The 21,689-nt window shown below is 36.9% G+C and overlaps 1 protein-coding gene and 1 long non-coding RNA gene across 2 annotated transcripts; both read left to right on the forward strand.

Annotated features, from left to right (window-relative positions):
• The first annotated feature begins 6,100 nt into the window (after window positions 1-6,100).
• LOC110945153 (signal recognition particle 9 kDa protein) lies at window positions 6,101-10,643 on the forward strand. Its single transcript, XM_022186769.2, has 4 exons — window positions 6,101-6,333; window positions 6,427-6,495; window positions 9,367-9,460; window positions 10,385-10,643. Exons 1-4 carry the CDS (start codon window positions 6,262-6,264, stop codon window positions 10,456-10,458), a joined length of 309 nt encoding a protein of 102 aa, XP_022042461.1. The 5' UTR covers window positions 6,101-6,261; the 3' UTR covers window positions 10,459-10,643.
• Window positions 10,644-17,014: 6,371 nt separating this feature from the next.
• On the forward strand, window positions 17,015-18,852 carry LOC110935704. The gene is made up of 3 exons (XR_002589337.2): window positions 17,015-17,373; window positions 17,886-17,953; window positions 18,478-18,852. It is a non-coding gene; the product is annotated as an uncharacterized LOC110935704 (long non-coding RNA).
• The last annotated feature ends 2,837 nt before the right edge of the window (window positions 18,853-21,689 follow it).

The raw sequence follows: 21,689 nt of genomic DNA on the forward strand, positions 1-21,689 counted from the left end.
GAAGGTATTACTTATAACCAATAACACATGATCTTCCTTTGATTTTTATGTTCTTAAAGAGTAGACAAGATCAATTATTTAAATCAAATAAAATCCTCATGTGGGCCCTTGTGTTGGCCGTTCCATAGGGGGGGGGGGTCTAGGCTTAGGTTCCAACCAATTAGTTAGTTATTATGGGTAGAATCCAAGTATTAGTTAGGGATTTAGTTATTAGATATTTATATAGTGTGTTATGATGTTCAGAGACCATAACTAGCTTGATAATGCTAAAACAGTGCTTCTAGTGAAAATTTGGTGTTTCGGTTAATGTCCGGTTATTCGGTTGGTTACCGGTTCGTTAAGGTGCTAAACTTTGCAGTTTAGTGTGCTTTATGTTACTTTTTGTGACAGTTTCGATTCCCGACACTTAGGAAAGCATTCAGGACCATTTAACCATATTTATGCATGATATTAGAGTGTTTAAATGCTGAATTTGCTGATTTTCTGCAGAATTCTGCAGTTTATGTGAGTTTTAGGCACTTTCCGACACTTAAACTATCACTAGGAAGACAGTTTTATGATCCTTACTTTCCTACACACTATACTAGTGTAACTCTTGGTTTCTGGCCCATTCCATGTTCTCAATACAATGCCTGTCTATTTACTGAACTTCATCAGCATTTTTCTGATTAGTCTGAATACGGTGCTACCGAAGTTTCGTACATCATTTGAATCAACAAGGTTCCCATGCACTAATGATATATCATTTGCAATATATATGATGCACATGTATGTATATGGCAATAATCAGAAAGCAGTTCAATAATTAATTGAAATTCAGCACAGTCATTAAGCATTAATTATTGTCTAATAATTGTACGGATGCATGTAAATTTGACAGTTGTCACAGTATAGTGTGTCGCCAGTTTAAATTTGCAGAGAGACAGTGACGATGTTGGGTCTTAAGTTTTAATGTATTTAAAAAACAACCACATCTCAAGTTTTTTTAGATAGTGGCTAAAAATAGTAGGCTAAATTTTAACCACTGGCAGAAGTGAACCCACACTTTACACATGTATTATTTTCATTGATCCTTTCATAGAGATTTAATTACGTTTTTCATCCACGTGGTTTGTCAAAAATCACTATTTCAGTCAATTAGTTTAAAAGTTGTCAAAAGAGTCCATTGGTTTCACTTTCTTAACTACTATGGTCCATCCTCACTAACGCCATCCAGTTATTATGTTATTTTATTTGAAATGACCATAATGCCCATGTTATTAAAACTACAAAATAAATAAATAAATAGTTAATTACGCTTTTCGTTCACGTGGTTTGTTGAAAATAACTATTACAGTCCATTAGTTTACAAATTGCTATAAAAATACCAATACTTTCACAACTTCAACCTTCAACTCACCAACAATGGTGGTTAACAATTTCATCTATCTACTACCCTTTACTCTACTATTCACTCACTATATTTCCTTAAATCCAGTCAGAAGATCACCTGCTCCGGCTCCACACCTTTTCCACTTCATCCATCTTCAATATCTCCCACCACCACGCACATATACCTGAACAATGACTACCTCCACCACCCATTATGCCTACCACCGTCATCAAACTACCACCCGCCCCTACCCTCACACCCCATGACCATTCTCTTCAAACAAATCATCGGCCAATTCCTTTTCTACTGATGAATTCTACCAATTCTGACTACTACACGGGGCATCGCCCATACTTCATCTCCACCCCTCAAGTTTTTCAGGTAGACCTCAAGGTTTTCTACTAACGTCGATTGTGATGGGGAAAATTAGGAGGTCGGATCTAAAGAAACATGGAGAGTGGAAAGTAAAATGAAGGATACTGGTATTGTTTTGGTAATTTTTAGAACTAATGGACTGTAATGGTTTTTTTTTTACAAACAACAGGGACGAAAAACGTAACTAACTCGTTATTTTAATTTTAATAACAGGGGCATTATGTTCATTTCAAATAAACTAACAGAATAACTGGAAGGCGTTAGTGTGGGTGGACTGTAATAGTTACAAAAGTGAAACCACACGGACTTTTTTGACAATTTTTAAACTAATGAACTGAAACAATGATTTTTGACAAACAATAGGGACAAAAAATGTAATTAGCTCTTTTATAGACCTATTGTACTTCCCAAGGATTTTTTTTCACCGCCCAAAATTTAACTATTATTTTACCATCTTAGCCGTTAGTGCTTATCCGATAACTATTATTTTACCATCGTGATTGTTTTTAGAGTAAATTACAAAAAAATCGTCCTTTATGTATACACCAGTTTACAAAGTGTATCCTTTACCTTCAAAAATAACAAAAATGTACTTTATGTATGAAAACTCTTGCACGATCTACCCTTTGCCCTAAACTCAGTTTACTTTCATGGTTAAATTTAAACAAATGGACCCCGAGTAAGGGCAAATTAGTCTTTTTACCCATTAAAAAATCAAATTAATATATGAAACAGTATATACTTTGTATCTTTCTCACTCCTTCTCTCTCTACCCCCTCTTCCTCTCTAGATGGTCTTCACCACTATCACCAACTTCCACCGCCCCCACCAACCACCACCCTCTACCACTCCGACATTTACAAAACCCGTCTCTCCGACGACCTCACCGGTGGTGGTGTTTAGGTTAGGTGATTTGGAGATAGTTAATCTTGGGTTTATACATAGATCTGAATGAACAAATTAACACTTTTTCTTGATCTTTTATGATTTGTGAGTGTATTGTTTCAGAGATTCATTGATTATTACAGGTTTCAGGTTAGTATCATAGTTGATTTGTCTATGGTTTTAGATTTATTGTTCATAGGGGAATTATAGTAGAAGATAAAGGTTGCCAATTTGAGATCGGGAGGCTGCTGCCATTTGCAAATTTGTTCAGTTTAACAAAGAATTTTTGCTTGATTTCCCATATACTAAAAGCTTTTGAGTTAAATGTAGCGGGCATGGCCTGAAGATATTTATCTCTCCACATCTCTTGCAAGTTATCTTAACAGTGAGGTCGGTACTCGGTGGTTGATGATTGGGGGTTTAAAGGCAGTAGCAGTGGTGGCGGCAAATGGTGTGGTGGGTGGTGGTGTCAGCTGGTGGTGGCGTTTAGGTTAGGTGGTTTCTGTATTGGGGTTTAAGTAAAGGGAAAATAAAAAGGTAGGGAAAACGACAATAATGCCCTTACGTGGGCCCCATGTGACTTAACTTAACTCTAAAAATAAACAGAGTTTGGGGTAAAGGACACAATGTCACACCCAACCGATGGTGGAAACATCGGAGTGAGACGAAATAGATTGCTCGAGACATCATAACACTAATAATTGTGACAAGTATTTAAATAGTAAATTTCATTTCATTTCTGAAGAATCAATTACAAGAATTTGAAGTAAATACAACATCATGAATAATGAAATACAATGCAATAAGAATACAAATTAAAGTGTGTATCTAAGCATCCTACTAGATTCCATGCATCACCAACATCATCGCTAAACCTACAACATGTTTTAAAAAGCATAGTTCAATACAAATGTATTGGCGAGTACACTCGTTTTAGACTCGTGGTATGTGTATAAAAGTATTTTCAATCCAACATAGCATTTGGTATACAAGGTCAAACTATCATGCATAACAATATGTCAACTCTAGTGTCCACTAGTATTTAGCATCCATCGTCACAAAAGCAAAGCGGCCGTTATAGAATAAAGACTTAACAAAACCCCGTCGGGTGGTGTGCTACTCCCATAGCGCTATAATTGTTTAAGCCGAGTTAACAAGTAGTATGTATTCTAGCATGAACCTAAGCATAACAAGGCATGTATACGGATCGAATGAATAAAAGCATGTTTGTGATTTGTGCGGTTTAACAAGTAAAACATGTTGCACCCAAAGTGCATTTAAAAGGGAAATGGGTCAAGTGTACTCACAAATTTGCTAAGTCTTCCGATTATCCGAGTATTGACGAGTTAATGAGATTTAGTGTATGAATGGGTTTGGATTGAAGATTAAGGGATGTGTAGATTTAGAATTTAAAGTATAACAAGGTAAGTATACACAAAAATAATTATCTAGACTTAGTACTCGTTCTTGACACTATAAAACCCATAGGGGTTAGAATGATTTCATAGGTTTAATACCCATTAGAATCGTAACAAGTTACTAGGTCTTAGATGATGTAATCTAGTACTTTGACGAATGAACACAAATTCATTATCAAAGGTTCGAATACTTTGATAGTATATATAAGTATTATATAGATTATGTAATATATCAATAAGTCCAATAGTTCAAGCATGAAGTAGGAGGATAAATCCTCCATTTAGGAACCTCTTTATTGTCATAGAAATCATGTAGGAGGTAGGAATGAATGTCTTCCATTTAAGCACCTCTAAGTGTTCACCACTACACTTGATGTAAGAACATACAAGGAGGGTCATGAACTACAAGTAATACAAGAATACTAAACACTGGTCTATAAGAAATCATCAAGCAATGTGGGGATTTTATGTAGGACAACTCAAGTTAATCCTAAATCACACCTACATCAAGTCTTGAACTTGAACATCACTTGTGAGTTAAACCCTTGAACAAAACATAAAGTTTGTGAGGATTAATCGTCTGATTTTGAATGTCTCGACCTTGTTTTTAAGCCTAACTAACCATAAATGTGGTTATAAGCATAAGGACATAGGTCTGAGATGAGTTTCCTCAAGTTTACATAAGTTTAGCAAAGATTAAATGAAAACAGAAATGAACAACCTACTTTGGAGCCTTTTTGGTGACATTCCAGGGCCTGGTTTTCCAGGGAAAACCAATGGAAACGTAGCTAAGGTCAATACAAAGAAGTAGGAAAAAGAATCGAGTGAATCGGATAAGAAATGAGTGAGTTATGCTCACTTTTGTGAATGTTGGTATTTCTACTCGAACTCTTGCTTTCAGCTACGGTTTGGAGGATGTTTTGAGAGTGTTTTAGTGTTGCAAAAGTGGTAGGGAGGCTGGTTATAAGTGGTATTTATAGGGGGAAGGATTAGGGTTAAGTTGACTGAGCATTTAATACAATTAGGTGAGAGATTAAGCAATAAAAAAGAAATAATTCAGCCATAGTTGGCTGATTGCAAGGGCTGTTTGGCAACTTTTATTATTTTTTTTTTGTTGTTTAAAATGATGTAAAATGTATAAATAAGAGGTATTTTATATAATTAAGATGCTACATAAAGCCTAATGTGCATTTAACATGTTATCAAGGTCTAAAAGGATTGAGAGACATGTTTTAATTACACCAACTTGCGATATATTAAGTGTGTCATATGAAACAAGTATGAATGATTTACATTTAGGTATTAATCAAGCGAAAAGCATATAACTTAATTTTATAATCGAATAACCAAGTGTTTGAACGTACAAAAGATTTAAGAATTGCGAATACACGATCATTGTTTATGAATTAAACTTACGTTTATGCGAATTACGAACCACGTATCGAACGAGTGCACGTATCAATGTATAAACGATGTGTAAAAGATTCGTTTCATTACGATCAAAGTCTCAGATTTTATAACGACGATACGAGTCCATTGATGTAAAAATTGCCTCGAAACGGTGCTCCAAACGATGAAAACGGCGCTTCAATTCGGGTGTTTAAATTTCCAATTAACCAAAATCAAGTCACTTGGAGTACCATTTCGAAGTAAGTTTTACATCAATGGACTCGTATCATCTTTCTGATCAAAAGCCCTAAAAAATCTGTTTGTAGTTTGGAAAAAAGCTTAACTCCGTTAAGTTTTTTTAACGGGGGACCATTGTAGGAAAAATAGGTGAAAGGTGGGAATGGTGGGGGGAATATTCTGAGGTGGGATTATTAATGGCCAATAAGGTCTAGGTGAGATTATTACAGACCAATTCCCCTTAGCTTTTTTGTTATTAATTTAACAAGTAATGATATTTTTGTAATTTCACACGCACTTAACACCAAAAACTAACCCCCGTCCATGCCAGAGACTATCCAGGAACAAAATTAAAAAACTTAAGAGACTATATATGTAATTTTAGAAAGTTAAAAACTAGATGAAAAAATGGACAAACCACAGGACCATTGAGAATTTTTCTCTAATTAATTTTGTTGGGTAATTTTCCTCTCGATAGGTAGAGGCGTTTGGGGTCGTTCTTGAACAAAACCCTCGATAATAACTTCACAAATTCTCATATACCTACTTTGATCGCCGCCGTTGACGGTTATCTTGATCGGAACAATGGTGTACATTGTTTCATGGGACGATTTTGTCGAACGATCCGTTCAGTTGTTCCGCAATAGCCCTCAAAACGTACACTCTTTCACTTCGATTTTCTTCTATTTTATTATCATTATTATTTGTATTTCGGATCTAATTTAAATTCACCGGAATTTTGTATCGCAGACTCGTTATGTGATGAAATACAGACATTCTGATGGTAAATTGGTCCTCAAGGTCACTGATGACAAAGAGGTACTTTTATTTTTTTATTTATTTATTATTTTATTTTATGATTGTTTTAGCAAATACTTTGATTGCACAGTTGGTTTTTGCAGGGACTGTTTTTGTTAGATTTTGTTGATGAATTTTCAAATTATTTTTATGATGTGTGTATTGTGGTTTAATTGGTTACTAATTAAGTGAAAGTGAACTAATTTTAACATTATTTTACTAATTTCGTGAAAATAACGTTAAAATCTGAGGACGGTTAATCATGCATCATGTGGTGGCGTTGATAGCTGAAAGACAAAAGGGTACATGCACTAATCGGTCTTTGTCCCGATTGCTGAGTGTTATGTGCCTTATGTCCAAGGCTTGATGCAAAACTACTATCGAGCCAGGGGTCTCATTGGAAGCAGCCTCTCTGTTCCTACGGGGTAGAGGTAAGGCTGTCTACGTCTTACCCTCCTCAGACCCTACCTTTGCTTTGCTATTGGTGGGATTTACTGAGTATGATGATGATGATGTTGTTTTTTAATTAACTAAGAGACGTATGAACTATGAAAGAGAGAATCGCAATGAGTGATCAGTTTTTATAATTGAAGATTAAGAGGGTGGTATGTGATAAGAGTTAGGAGTTTGTTACCGATTTATTTGAGTTGAAGTATCATTAGGCAGATGATGTGAAAGATTGTGTTCATTCGAAAACTACATACTCCCCACTACTGGGCGAAAAGTTCGGGGGGTCGGCTGCCCCCTCCCGCCCCTTAAAAGCTTCACCCATGAAGGGTTAGCGTGTCGCTGGTTAGTATACTGGTTAGGGATCTTGATATTCGAAACCGGTTTAAAAACCGAAACCGGTTGAAAACTTTTTTTTTGGCACAAACCGGTTATAAACCGAACGGAACCGGTTATACCAGTTTGGGTTCCCATCGTGAAAAAACGGTTAAAAAACCTAACCGGTCCCCCCCCCCCCCCCACACACACACACACACGCAAAAATACCGGACCAGTTTAAAAAAAACCGATTTGTACACCTCTAGGCGCAAGGTGCTTAAAAAACACTCGCCTTAGACAAGTAAGGCGCCAAACAGGCCATTTTTAGCTGTATAAGACTTGTTTTCGGCTGCTTTGGACTAGTTTAGGTTGGTTCATATATGTTTTTTGTAGGTTCATGACAGTTTTTTTTTTCCGGTTTTTTGTGCCTTGCTGCACTAGGCGCTTTGGTGTGTTTTGCGGCCTTTTGCCTTACATTTTCTGGGTGCCTTTGTCATCTTTGACTACTATGAAGGAAATAAGAAAGGGTTATTATATAGGATTTCTTGTACAGTAAACCTGCTAGAAATAAACTGAAATTAAAGTTCAATAATAATATTTTTTTGAGCAAGCAAAAATAAAGATTTAAGAAACCGTGTAAAAGTCGTTAAGTTTGTAAATTTATTACAAGGTGCCCAAAAATTTACTATAGAAGGTATACCACACATTGGGTAATCGCTATCTTTATTTTTTGTTTTCTGCTTTACATAGTTATTAAAGCGAGCGCCCAGGCGCGCCTAGGCGCAAATAAACCCCCGGCCCCAACAAATCGCCCTGAGTGTGCCTCACGCCTTTAATAACTATGCTTCAAGTCATAGTTATTAAAGCGAGCGCCCAGGCGCGCCAAGGCGCAAATAAAGCCCTGGGCCCAACAAATCGCCCTGAGTGCGCCTCGCGCCTTTAATAACTTTGCTGCTTTACAAGATTTGGCACTAAAATAGCAGATCACAAAAGAATAATGTAACATCTCTTTTTTAGACATGTTAAGAAATATACATGCTTTCACGAGATATACGTAATCTGTTGGTATGAAATAAATTGTATAAAGATTGAAATTTCGGATGAAAATGCAATTAAAGTGGAGTTGTTTGTTCCTATACTTGTGTTCAATTGAGGTAGAGTAGGCTGCCATTTCATATTGAAATCTATGTTCATATCATTGGATTTGAGTTCTTAAAAGTAGGGATGAGCTCGGTACTGAACCGTACCGATCCCAAAAATCCCCAAAAGTGGGTACCAGTACCAAAAATGTTCGTACGGTACGGTAGTTGACGCCAAAATTGGTAATATACCGGTACCGTACCGAACCGAAAATATCAATCCCGAAAATGCCAAAAAATAAGTACCGAATTTCGATCGGTACGGTACCGGTACTGAAATTGTCATCTCTACGTAAAAGAAACACGATATACGGCTACCGCTGATAAGATTTAGATTTATTAGATGGGAATAATCATGGTTTTTGTTGAATATCATATAACCCTTTGTATTCGACTTATCTTTACACTTTATTAGGCTTTTACAAACTATTGTCGTTTTTGCCCTCCAAGGCCAAACTTTAACTAATTTAGTGACAATCGTGGCATTTCTTCATCTGTATTAGTCTGTCGAAATTGATCACACGTATTGTATTATTATTATTATTATTATTATTATTATTATTATTATTTATTTATTTATTTTTTTTTTAATTTTTTTTGAAAGGTGTGAATTATTCTCGAATGTCGGGAGGTCTAGCATACGTTGTCTTAACCAGGTCCGCGCTGGAGAGCCCCCTTGCACAATAGATCCCCAAGTTAAACCCTCCAATGAGAAACCCCTGTCAATCAGACTCGAACTTGAGACCTGGAGGGGAAAACTCACCCGGGCCCACCGTAGGTGGAACTTAAATACCCCTGGCCACCACTAGAGCACTAGTGATGGTTACGTATTGTATTATTTAACAATCCAATTTTTTGGAAAAAAAGTATATAGGACTCATTTCCGTTTATTACGAAGATGAAAGTAGTTAATTTCTTTTTCCTGCTTGATCATTAGAGATGATACGTAACCCTAATCGACCCGCTTTTCATGGTGTATTTGTTGCAGTGTCTGAAGTTTAAAACCGATCAGGCACAAGATGCTAAAAAGATGGAGAAGCTCAACAACATATTCTTCACCCTCATGGCTCGCGGTCCTGAAAGTATTACCGTTACTGTTACCCTTTCTCTTAATTTATTTCTTATTAATATTAATTTTAATACTTTCTCCTTTGCATTTTACATGATTTCGTTTCTATAATCATATTGAACACATATAAAGATATATAAAAATTACAAAACTGTTTGGGGGTCAGTCTGACCGGTTTTGGCTGGAACTAAAAGACTCCATTTTGACCCAGTTCCACGTTGACCTCACCGTTTGACCAACCCATTTTGCCACCTCTAATTAAACATGATATTGGATGTCGTGATTTATGCCTTTAGTAGGCTTATAACATGAAATAGCAGAGATCAAGACTGATATACAAATGCCATCTTGACTTTTTTAACATTGTCGTTTTCATCATTGTTCTCTCTCTCTCTCTCTCTCTGTAGACACACACATACATACATATGCACCATAGTTATTAAAGGCGCAAGTCGCACTCAGGGCGATTTGTTGGGCCCGGGGCTTTATTTGCCTGGCGCTCGCTTTAATAATAATAACTATGACATGAACCATGGTTATTAAAGGTGCGAGGCGCACTCAGGGCGATTTGTTGGGCCTGGGGCTTTATATGCGCCTAGGCGCGCCTGGGCGCTTGCTTTGATAAATATGATATGCACACACATGTATATAGGGCGTTCGTTCCAGAGTCAATAATATGTTGAGAACCGCAAAATGCATGTTTTGAATGTGATACACAAGAAGGTTATGTATTCACCTTCGTTTCTATCCCCCACTAGTTATGGTTATGTATTATGCGCTACATACATGTGCGTTATCCGGTTGCCTCTCAATAAATACTTACCCCCCCCCCCCCCCAGTCTCCTTCCCGTCTGTATGTAAATACAATATGGGTTTTCTGTTTTTTGGGCTTGTGCTAATAACGAACTGTCGCTAACTTTCTCTCCTGTTTTTGCAGCTGATATAACGGAGGTCACCGGAAAAGAACAAATAGCGCAGCCTCCCAAAAGAGGCAGGGGAAGGAAGCAATAATTTTCAAGCCATTTCATTGTTGGTTTTCTGGACTTATCACAAAGCCCCATTTTGTTAAATTTACAAGTATTAACCTTTTTTTGTTAAGTTGTATGAATCCAGTAGATCTTTTGGGGTGAACTCTTTTGCAATATTTTATATTTCTACTTTTGCTTTGCATTGCAGAATCTCAGAATCTTATTCTATATGAAGCTTGACCTCCTCCATACACTTTACTTTTTCACTTTATCTTTAAACATGGGTTAGATGCATTACATACACAATTAACAATGTTAAGTGGGTGTAAAGTGTTTAGAAACCCAAAAACAAACTCAAAGCATTCGAAAATATTCTACATGTTCTTTTTGTTTCCTCCTGCGTTGGACTCATCAGGAGAGCAGCGTCAGCTCTCGACCAGTGGTGCATTCGTCGTTTGCACGACTAGGCATGTACACCTCTTCATTGACACTGACTTTGTCACTCCGATAAAGTCCAGGACTAGCCAGTAACCCAAGCGTTCAAGCATAACCCACAGCATTGCGACCTTTAAATATTTAGTCTGTGACATTAAAGACACTAAAAACCTTGCATGGGATAAGTTCGAATTTATCTACATTTTACGTCAAGTTTCAAATTTATCGCTTTTCCCCTTCGTTTCTACAATATCTCTTCGACTTTGTAACACATGATGGTGTAAGTTCGACTTCATCTACATTTTACATCACGTGACTCACTTCTCACTTGGTGTTATAAATTCATGGTTTTTTATGGTTTTGGTCCGGCAATATCACTTTTCGTTTTCGCCATCAAATTGTTTGTTTATCACATTTGGTACCTCGACTTTTGTTTTTTTTTTTGTCTTTTAGTCCTTAAGTTTCAAAGTTGGCACTTTTGCACCCCCTCTCTAAAGAGTCTATAGAATATCTCTTTGACCCCCTCGATTTTCTAATACGTGTCGGTGCGACAGGTTCGAATTCATCTACGTCTTACCACCTTACGTATACGATAATGAACCTAATAACAGTATAATTACAGTCCTAGCACACAAATAAACCATATTTCACAAATATTTGTCTTCTAGGACTACTTCATAGGAGTTTAACCCAAGGCCTCATGTAAATGACAGAGCCTCTGCCAACTATTCTTGAAAGATTTTAATGTTCTATCTCTATGTAGATGAACAAAATACACTCCAAATTCATTTAATCTCATTTATTTTTAAAAAGTTTATTCACAATTTTATTTTTTAAACTTTCAATTTAAAATAGTATTTTTTTTTAAATTCACAATTTTATTTTTTGAAAGTAAGTTTTGATGCATACTTACATTAACTTAGATTTAGGATTTACAATCAACTCAGCACTTTGATCACTTCAATGCCACAATTCTATCAAACAACTATGATCACAGATGAATTTTTATTTCATCATTTGGAACCTAACTGCACATATTTAGGTCCCAAACTCCCAATCAAAGCTTGTTAATTGATCAATGCATTCACATGTGTACATGATCTTAAGTTGCATGCATAGGTTTGGGGTGTATATCCTAATTTAGGGGTGGTAATTCCTGACACGACCTACACACGACACAGAAAAAAAGTTTTGGGTCGGCTAACACGGCCCGTTTTACTTAACTGGTCAACCTAAACACGGTTAGTTTAATTATTGTGTTAACCCGAACACAACTCATTTAATGAGTGGGTTAACCTGTCAACCTGTTTAAGGGTTTTTTTTTTTAAGTTTATATTTAGATTCTAGAGACAAAAAATATATATATAAAGTTTAATCTTTCAAATTTTATTTTTTTCTTCAACCATTAACTTCTAAAAGTGAAAATGATTTTTCCTTTTAAATCATTTAATTAACTCTACTCTTTCAGCGTATTTATATAACTACCCATTCTCTAACGAAATGGCCTTTGGTCTAGCAGTATTCAAGAGTTGGATAAGACTTTATGTTTTCGAATGGTGAGGGCTCAAGTCTTATGGTTGTTAGAAAAATGTGTAATTTAGGAGTAGAGTTACGAGTATTGGAAATCAGGCCTTTTTCAACATAATCAAACAATGGATTTAACGAGAAAAATCTTTTTGATTAAAATTGAAGGTACATAAACATATAATCCCTATCTATACTAAACAACCCCTTAGAAAACAAGTAACTACTCCTATAAGGAAACCAAATTAAGTAAAACTAGTATAAATCCTAAATCTTCCTACTAAAATAAAATACAAATAAAAATAAACCATTTGAATCCTCAAACTTTTGCATATTGACAAGATTAGTTCCAACAATCACCTCCTAATCCTATCAAGTTCCTCCGAGGTCTTGAATACCAAGACACGAAATTCTTCCACCTTAATACTCGGTCTCTTGTGTCCGCTTTGCCTTAACACCTTTGCTGCAGCCGACACAACACCGCACCCCTGTTTTCTGACTCCTTTGGGATCACACCCAGAACTTGTCCAAGCACTTGAATCATCACCACAAACTTGACAACATCTTTTCTATTCCACCTTGATCAAATTCGCCACTTCACTAACTTTGAAATCTGCTGTTGATCCGATCTAACACTACATTACACTTGAGTTTTCTCCTTTGATCAAGCATGCAATCAAAGCTCCTTGATTGTCATGGACTTGTTGTTGTTGATCACAACCTCGATACCTACTGATGTTGTTTAATCAACAAACCCTCTTGCACCTCCTTTCTTTATCGCAACAACCTTTTTTCCTTCTCTTTAGTTCCCCTATTTACGCCTGATTACTCGGTTGAGCTATACTTGTTTAATGATAACAAGCTTACCAAATTGATGAACGGCTTTCATAGCGTTTGTTGTAAATCAAGCCTTCTTCAACATAAGAAAAACTTTTTGACTAAAATTGGAGGTACATAAACCCTAAACATATAATCCCTATTTATACTAAACAACCCCCTTGGAGAACAAGTAACCTACTCCTATAAGGAAACCAAATAAAGTAAAACTAGTATAAATCCTAATCTTCCTACTAAAATAAAATACAAATACAAATAAACCATTTAAATCCTCCAACTTTTGAGTATTGACAAGATTAATTACAATGAGTGTTTGAGTTGTCTTTCAAAAAAATAAAAAATAAAATAAATAAATAAATAATTTAACCATTCTTTAAATAATCCCAACTATCACCAATTGGCCGATAACACTTCCAACTTTCGATTTGTACCACACCAGTCCTAACTTTCAACTTATTGGCCGATAGCACTCCCAAACTAACCCAACACTAACCCAGTTTGCTGACGTTAGCTGCCACATCACCAAACAAGTGCCACGTCATCAAAAAAGCTAATTCAGATGCCGAGTCAGCTGCCACACCATCAAAAAGAGCCAAGTTAGACGCCACGTGTAACACCTCGAAATTTTGTGTCCAATAATGTATTGACACGTGTCTTGAGTTTACACGTGGCATTTAATATTTAATAAAGGACTAACGATGACAAACCTTGAAAGTATGTAAATTCGAGGGTTATAAATGTCAAACAAAGGTAAGTATACTGTATAGTAACCCTAAACGATGCTCGTACCTTCAAACGAATAAGTCATGGATCGTACGGAAGCGAAACACGGAAGAAAGTGAGAGATTACAAGCTGCGGGGGTTAACTGTGTTAACATGTTTAATTATACCTCTGAGTGACCCTTTGACAAACCCAAGGCTTTGTAACAGTAAAATACGCTCACTAGAATGCACTATATAAATTCCGCAAAGTTCCGTTTTAAAACGAGAAAGTTATGATCAAATTCGTATGAGAAGGGTTAAAAGCGTCAACAATATAAATTAAGACTTTTCGGATAATAAGTAAACTCTCCGGGGGCTTAACAATGCGGGTAAATAACGCGAGGTCCTTAATTGTAATTAACCAAGGGCCAAATCGCAAAGTTACCCCTTCAAACCCGAAAGGTCAGGTTATTAATTACCAAGATTTTGGTAATCATTGTAAAAAGATTTAAAAAGATTGTTTCTTAACCCCTTACGGACCGTAAAGGTTATGCCTTACGGATCGTAAGGGAGCGCATGATTGATTTAGATCCGCCACAGGCTTACGGACCGCAAGGCCTAAGCTATACGGTCCGTAAGCGACGCCCAGCGACAGAAATATGGCTGTTGGCTCTTTTAAGCGGCAAGACAATTATGGATGGGTTTTCCAGAGGCATGGGCGCCCCCTACTCGACCCATAGCACCTTGGGACACCTGCCCATCATCCATGAGCACTTATAGGCCAATGTGGGATGATCTTGAAGCCTTGCTTGCACTATAAATAGTCCTCATTGTCCACAACTTAGAACACACCTCAAACACACTTCTCTGATCATTTCTAAAGCTCCAAAGTGTTCTTCTCTAGTTCTAAGTCTTACATCAAGCCTCTGTAAGTATGCCATACCTTCTATAGCTTTGTTTTTGCTTAGTTTAGCCTAAAAGTCAAACCGTCGTAACTACGGTTTGACTTCAAGATAAATCCTTAATGGCTCAGTCTTATGTCGAATCAAAGGTAGTTATGTGTTGGTGTTTATGTGGATAATAAACCTCTAAAAGGGTTCCCTCTGATCACCACTCTAACTAGTTCAAATGTCGAGTCAAACGAATGCTTAAAAAGTCAACAGAAAGCTATTTTTGCGATTCTTGCATAATCTGTAATATAAATGATATGCAACCTGTTTAGACACTCATAAAACATGATATTAAGTATATAAACTTGTCTACGCTCGTTTGATTCGGCCATTTGCTATATTGACCCGGTTCGGAACCGAATGTCGCAAAAGTTTGACTTTTGCTTTGACCTCAGTTCTGACCCGTTTTAGTGCAATGTAGATGTGCCTTAGGACTCTCTTAGGACCAGGTTACATGATGGTATAAACCTCTGTGACCGGTTCGTTGTTTGTCCGAGTCTTTTACGTATTTCCGTTAATTACTTAAAAGTTGACCGTAACGCCTTTTTTTAAAATAAAACGAGTATTTCGGACACGTGAAGGGACCATAACCTTGCTTACTAGATTCTAAGCATGTCCCTAAAGTTTCACGCCAATCCGAGGTCTAGAATGGGAGTTATGCTAAATAGCGCATTTATAAGAAACTTTTGTAATAAACGGCGCAATTAGCATAACGCCTACCTAAACCAAGATTTCGTCACCAAAACTTTTACCCACTGTAGTTAAATAATATTTTGGGATTTTTAAAGATTTTTAATCAATTTTAACCTGCTCATAACCTGCGGCTATGGCTACGGTTCGGTAAATACCGAATATGCCCTTTTCGGCCAAAACTTGAGTTCTACAAGGTCTTTTGACCCGATTCCAGTTGCTACTGATTTTAAATAATAAATAAGATATTTTAGACTTATTAAACTGATCGGGAACCTCAGGTTTCCTGTAGACCTCAGAAAGCCCTTTAAAAGTCTTTAACATTGACCGGAAAACCCCTACGGGGCGTATAATGAACTAAAACTCGTTACGGGCATTATGGAAGGTATCCTACTGATACCACAACCTCTTTAAAGTATATTGACTTAGGAAAACAGTGTAGGACTCCTACGGTTACCCGTTGCGCCTATCGCGCGCACGGTTCGGCTTATGTAACTAGTTTACATAAATTAGCCGATACGGGTCAAACCATATCATTTTGACCCCAAAATCCAGAGTGTGAACATTGAACCCATATAAAACAAGTCTCCAAACTTGTTGGGTCAGAATCACGTTCCATTCTCGGTTTTCGCCTTTCACGCGATTAAACCGTATCTATCCCTCGAAACTGACCGGTCTAGGCTACGGCTAATACAAAGACCCGTTAGGATTCTAATAGGTTATTTTAACCTTCGTTCCAGAATAGGAGCCCCAGTAAAAGATATTTGTGATTTAATCGAATAAGGACAATACTTGCAAAGGTAAATACTTTTAACTTATTTTCCCTTATACGGGCTTGGGTTACGGTATATAAAATACCGCTTGATTGAGCATCAAATAATTCCATCGCTTAGGTGGTTAATTGAATAGTTTGATCGGCTCATTTAAACAGTTTTGTTACTTAAAAGCCTTTGGGGGGTTAATGACCATGTCCCGGATATCCTTGGCATCATTTTACTAAATGGCCACGACCTCGACACCCGGGTGTAGGCGTACACTCGGTTGATGTCTATACTATTAAAAGACGTAACCGATGGTTTTCCCACCTCGGTTTTACGCAATGTGGTGTGTCTATTGATCTTTAACCCGGCACGATCCGGGCTACTGAACGCATAGAAGGAACATGTAATTCGTTCACAAGATTATAAATTTAAATAATTCTCCCAAGTTAAACAAACATGTTTATGCCACGTGCATCCAAACCAATTTTCAATCATTTTACAAAATGAGTCAGTTGATTGTATTTACCATTGTTGTAACACCCCGAAAACGGGTTTGGTAATCAAACCCCGTTAGCACTAAAAGACGGGTAAAATACCGTTAGCGGTAAAACTTATCCGGTAAATATTAGGATTTTAAATAATTAATCCTAATATTAGATAAGAAGTTAATAAATGCTTGAGACAATAAAGTTATGAAAGGCCCGAGTTAACGGGACTTAAAATATAACGGGTTATAACTTCCCGAACCTATTAAGTTAACTAGGGATAATTAACCTAGTTATTAGTATGAGGCTAAGTGATAAATAGTGAGTTGTAGCTTCAAATGATCAAAATAAAACATGGGGGACTAGGGTTGCCTAGTGAAGAAACTTGTTTTAATTAAATCAAGAAATAAAACACAACACACACTAAGAGTGTGTGTGTGTGTGCGTACGACCAGGAGGGGCTCCAAGGAGCCAAACCCTAGCTTGATCAATACCTTCAAATTGGAGGATCAATTCAAGACCAAATCAATGCATGAACGCGTATAAACGATCACCGAGTCAAGAGGATCGAAAGGTATGTCAAATTTTGTAATTTGGTGATACCTTGAGATTTTGATGAACAATCAAAATCGAAAATCTGGAATGAATATTGATGTATATAAGTATTATTATGATGAAATCTTCGTTAGAAACAAACCCTAGTTGAAAACTTGACGAATTGAGGCCCAAACTAGGGATTTGATAATTACCCTATCATGTGTTAAATGGGTTTTGTAGAAATATGGTGAACACTCGAATTAGGGTGCTAAATGGATGAACCTTGATGTTGTGATGCTAGTTCTAGGTGTAGTTCATGTACACTAGACATAGAGGCATGATTTTGATACTAAAACTTGATTAAAATGATGAACATGATTAGAGAAAATATGCTTGTAAATCTCGCCTACAAGGTGTTTGTTAAAATGCCTGAATGAATGTTGAAAAGAGGATCTTATGAAAGAAAATGCGTAATTGGCTAATTTGACTAATTACGTGAAATATGGGCTAAAACGGATTATAATAATAGTTTGACACTCTACAAGCTAGGTGGAGGCTTGGGAAAGAAGCGGTCAAACGAATCAAGCACGAGAAGAAAAAGCGTATTCGGGTGCGAGGTAAGTATGGCTTACACTAGTCTTGTATTTTAGAATATCCTCTTATCGTATTAGTTACGAATAAGATAAATACATAATTGCGGTATGATGTTCCGGCGTGTAGACGCACGGAACAAGTTGGACAAGCATGACAAGAAACCATGTTGATGGTTTAGAAAAGACTTAAAATCAGTAATTCGATTATTTTATGATAAATGGAAAATGAAACGTTGGAATGGTTGCCTTATAGGGTAAACCAAAACAAACAATAAGGGTAAAATGGTAAAATTGGTCACGCGTTGACCATAACTATTGATTTTGAATGGCACCGTATGACGTAAGCTATGATAGGCTAAAAAGCGTTAGGGAACGATCAATAGGTGAAATGACCGCACGGTGTAAATCGGAGCGAGTCGTATAGATGAGTTGGTATAAATGCCATCTCGTCAACCTAACCGGTCACTTAAACCAAACGGGTCAAAAGGTGAAGATATCACCTCTTGACAATAACGACTAATGATTATTGTCGAGTTATATTATTTCAGGAGTAAATGTGAAATGGGTATTAGCAACGCCATGGATTAGCGGTTATAAAAGCAAGGTATTAAAAACGGGTTGATATATTGACCCGCGCCAGGTATGTGAAACAGGGTAACACTCATTTAGAATATGTGGTTCAACGAGTGCTAATAGAAGTCAAAATAAACATTTGGTTACTTGATAAGTAAACCAAATGTTTAATATAGTGAACATTGCGTTGGGAAGCTTAATGACTTTTCAAACAAAATTATAAGTTAAAAGAGGGATTTCGGGTCGAATATACCTCCAAAAGCCCTTCATCGTAAATGATTGGCTAAACGGACTAAAACGCCCTTATAAGCTAAATTGGACAAGCTACCTTTAAAGGTAGTTTTGAAACGAGTTTTACGATCAAGTAAGTAATTGAAATAAGTATTAAGTCGCAAAAGATGTAAACTTTTGGTCAAATGACTCTATACGAGTCTTTGTCGTAAATTTAGTAATCCGACGAGAAAAACTCGGATTATTTAGATTTCCCCCTTAAGTCCACCACAAATAAGTTTGTGGTGGAAGATCACTTGATAAGAAATGTTGTATGATAATGCTAGAAATGAATGAGAGCGTTTCATGATCAAAATATGCATAAACACCCTTAACGGGTCAAAATATGCATAGGAGCGTAAATGGGTTTAAGATACGGAAGGAACCCGCGACTTGAACCTAATATGATAGGAATTATTGAAATTATGATTACCGTGAGAATAAGGATCAAACAAACATGTTTCGTTTGATAAAAACATGAATGGGCCAAAATTGCGGCAAATTGGAAAAGCTGGATGCAGAGTCCACCGTAAATTACGGTGCCACCGTAATTTACGGTGGAGATGAAAGTCTTACGGTAGCCCCCTACTGGTTTACGGTAGGGGCATGTAAAACCAGTGGCCACCGTAAATTACGGTACCACCGTAATTTACGGTGGAGGTCAGGTTGAAATTGTTGTTTTGTTATCAATTGTTTCTCGAACCCGTTTAGACACGTTTAAAACCCTGTATGACTAAGCATTTCATGTTTATGAAATGTAGGTACGCTATGGGATGCCGGAAGACGATCAAACTGAAGAACCGAACACAATAAAGACTCATGCTTCCGCACATTGCCTCGTTGTAAATTTTAACGACGAACCCAATCACGTTCATAGAATAGCTTATGAATTGTAAAAGTTTTAATTTACTCGGAATTGTCTAAGGATTCATAACACTAAATACATGTCGGTTTTCGTAATTTATACGAAACCTTTAAAATAATAACTAGAGTGTTATAAGTTGGTAATCAGAGCTCATGGTTAAAGAGTAAGGTGTGTTAGGTTCGAGGCTTGATCGCAAATCCGGTAAGCGTATGTATGTTAATCGTTTAGCGTATTAAAGTGTTGTAAACAACACATAGGGTTATCGTGAAATACACGTTACCCCAAATTAAATGATAGAAATGGTTAACAACATTTCGTGCGTTGACACATATAGTACAAAAGCCTTGTACTATGATACGGGCATTTAGTAAAGTTGACATTACTAACTTTGTGAATGTCTTGATTGAAGGACACTTACATTTAAAGATGGCAAAGGTTAAACAAATGCAAGATGTGATAGAGGAGCAGTCCGAGGCATGACAAGAGGAACATGCCCATCAAGGACTAAATCGCGTAACGACCGCGAACAAGGCTAATGGAAAGAGAAGCCCGTTAGGGCAAGCATTATCAGGTGCACGTTTTAAATCATTGCATAAATAGTAATATGCAACAGAATGTAGAAATTGAAAGTTGCATATGTAGATTGAAAACTTGGAAAGACCTGAATAGAAAACCTATTCGGGATATTGTTTCCAAGAAAAAACAGATAGAGGTATTACTTACATAGGGCGTGATGTGAAAACTGTAAAAAGGTCATGCGTGTCATGTGTTAATCGCTTACTCTGGCCAAGTAAGTAGCGGCATATGATACCATGAACTTCTTATGGCGGACACGTTTACATCCGATGTAGTAAGGGCAGGGTGAATGGGACTAATTGAAAAGTACCCAAATGAATCAGATAAGCAAAATATTTGATAATAATGTAAACGCACAACCAAGTGACGGGGCGTATTACATTAGGATAATGAGCCCGGGTGAAGGGGCAAACATCAAGCATGTAAAATGATTTAGACAAGTATTGGGAGGGAGTGTACTTACACTCGAACCCAGACAACATCAAGCATGTAAAACGATTTAGACAAATATTGGGAGGGAGTGATACTTACACTCGAACCCAGAAAACATCAAGCATGTAAAAACGATTTAGACAAATATTGGGAGGGAGTGATACTTACACTCGAACCCAGAAAACATCAAGCATGTAAAAACGATTTAGACAAATATTGGGAGGGAGTGATACTTACACTCGAACCCAGAAAACATCAAGCATGTAAAACGATTTAGACAAATATTGGGAGGGAGTGATACTTACACTCGAACCCAGAAAACATCAAGCATGTAAAACGATTTAGACAAATATTGGGAGGGAGTGATACTTACACTCGAACCCGGAGAATGTAAACATGTAAGATGAGTTAGATATGCATTGGGAGGGGGTATACTTACACTCGAACCCGGAAAATGCAAATATGTTCCTTAACGGGTCATTTTTGTAAAACGTCAAACTTAAAGATAAAGTCAGAATATAAAAACCGAAGCGAGGTCTTAATGCATACCGGGAGGGTTGCAATAATAACAATTTTGGTAAAACACCCGGTGGATGGGTAAGAATTAAACACATGCGTAAACCAAGAGACGTGAACGCGGGTTGAAAGATCAAAGTAACGTGGATTACGAGTTATGACTATAAAATCTCGTATATAGAAATTGTGAGTAAATATGTTCAACTATTCGAAGTCGAATGGGTCGAATAAAGAATAAAGTTGATTGTTTATAAGTGATGGATTTCACATTAATAGGTCAAACATGTTGAATACAATATAACGCCGAATGGCACAAATGAGCACTAGCCAGATAAAGGTAGTGTTAAATGCAAGAGAATAATGAGCCCGGCAATGGGACATAATCAAACACGAATATATGTAAACTGGATAATGGTGAGCATCAGATAAACCGACGCGTAAATGACGTGAGAAATCATAAAGTCGGAAAATGTGCCCGAAAAGAAACGAATGTAGCCTTAGACTACGGTCAAGGTCAAAGATAATATC

The sequence above is a fragment of the Helianthus annuus genome, chromosome 1 (genome assembly GCF_002127325.2).
Source record: "Helianthus annuus cultivar XRQ/B chromosome 1, HanXRQr2.0-SUNRISE, whole genome shotgun sequence".
Taxonomy (NCBI): domain Eukaryota; kingdom Viridiplantae; phylum Streptophyta; class Magnoliopsida; order Asterales; family Asteraceae; genus Helianthus; species Helianthus annuus.

What these genes read in the sequence shown, in the direction of transcription:
- LOC110945153 (XM_022186769.2), top strand. Translation starts at nt 6,262, where the DNA reads ATGGTGTACATTGTTTCATGGGACGATTTTGTCGAACGATCCGTTCAG. An exon ending in TCCGCAATAGCCCTCAAAAC is followed by an intron (nt 6,334 to 6,426) that starts GTACACTCTTTC and finishes TTTGTATCGCAG; the next exon opens with ACTCGTTATGTGATGAAATA. An exon ending in AGGTCACTGATGACAAAGAG is followed by an intron (nt 6,496 to 9,366) that starts GTACTTTTATTT and finishes TATTTGTTGCAG; the next exon opens with TGTCTGAAGTTTAAAACCGA.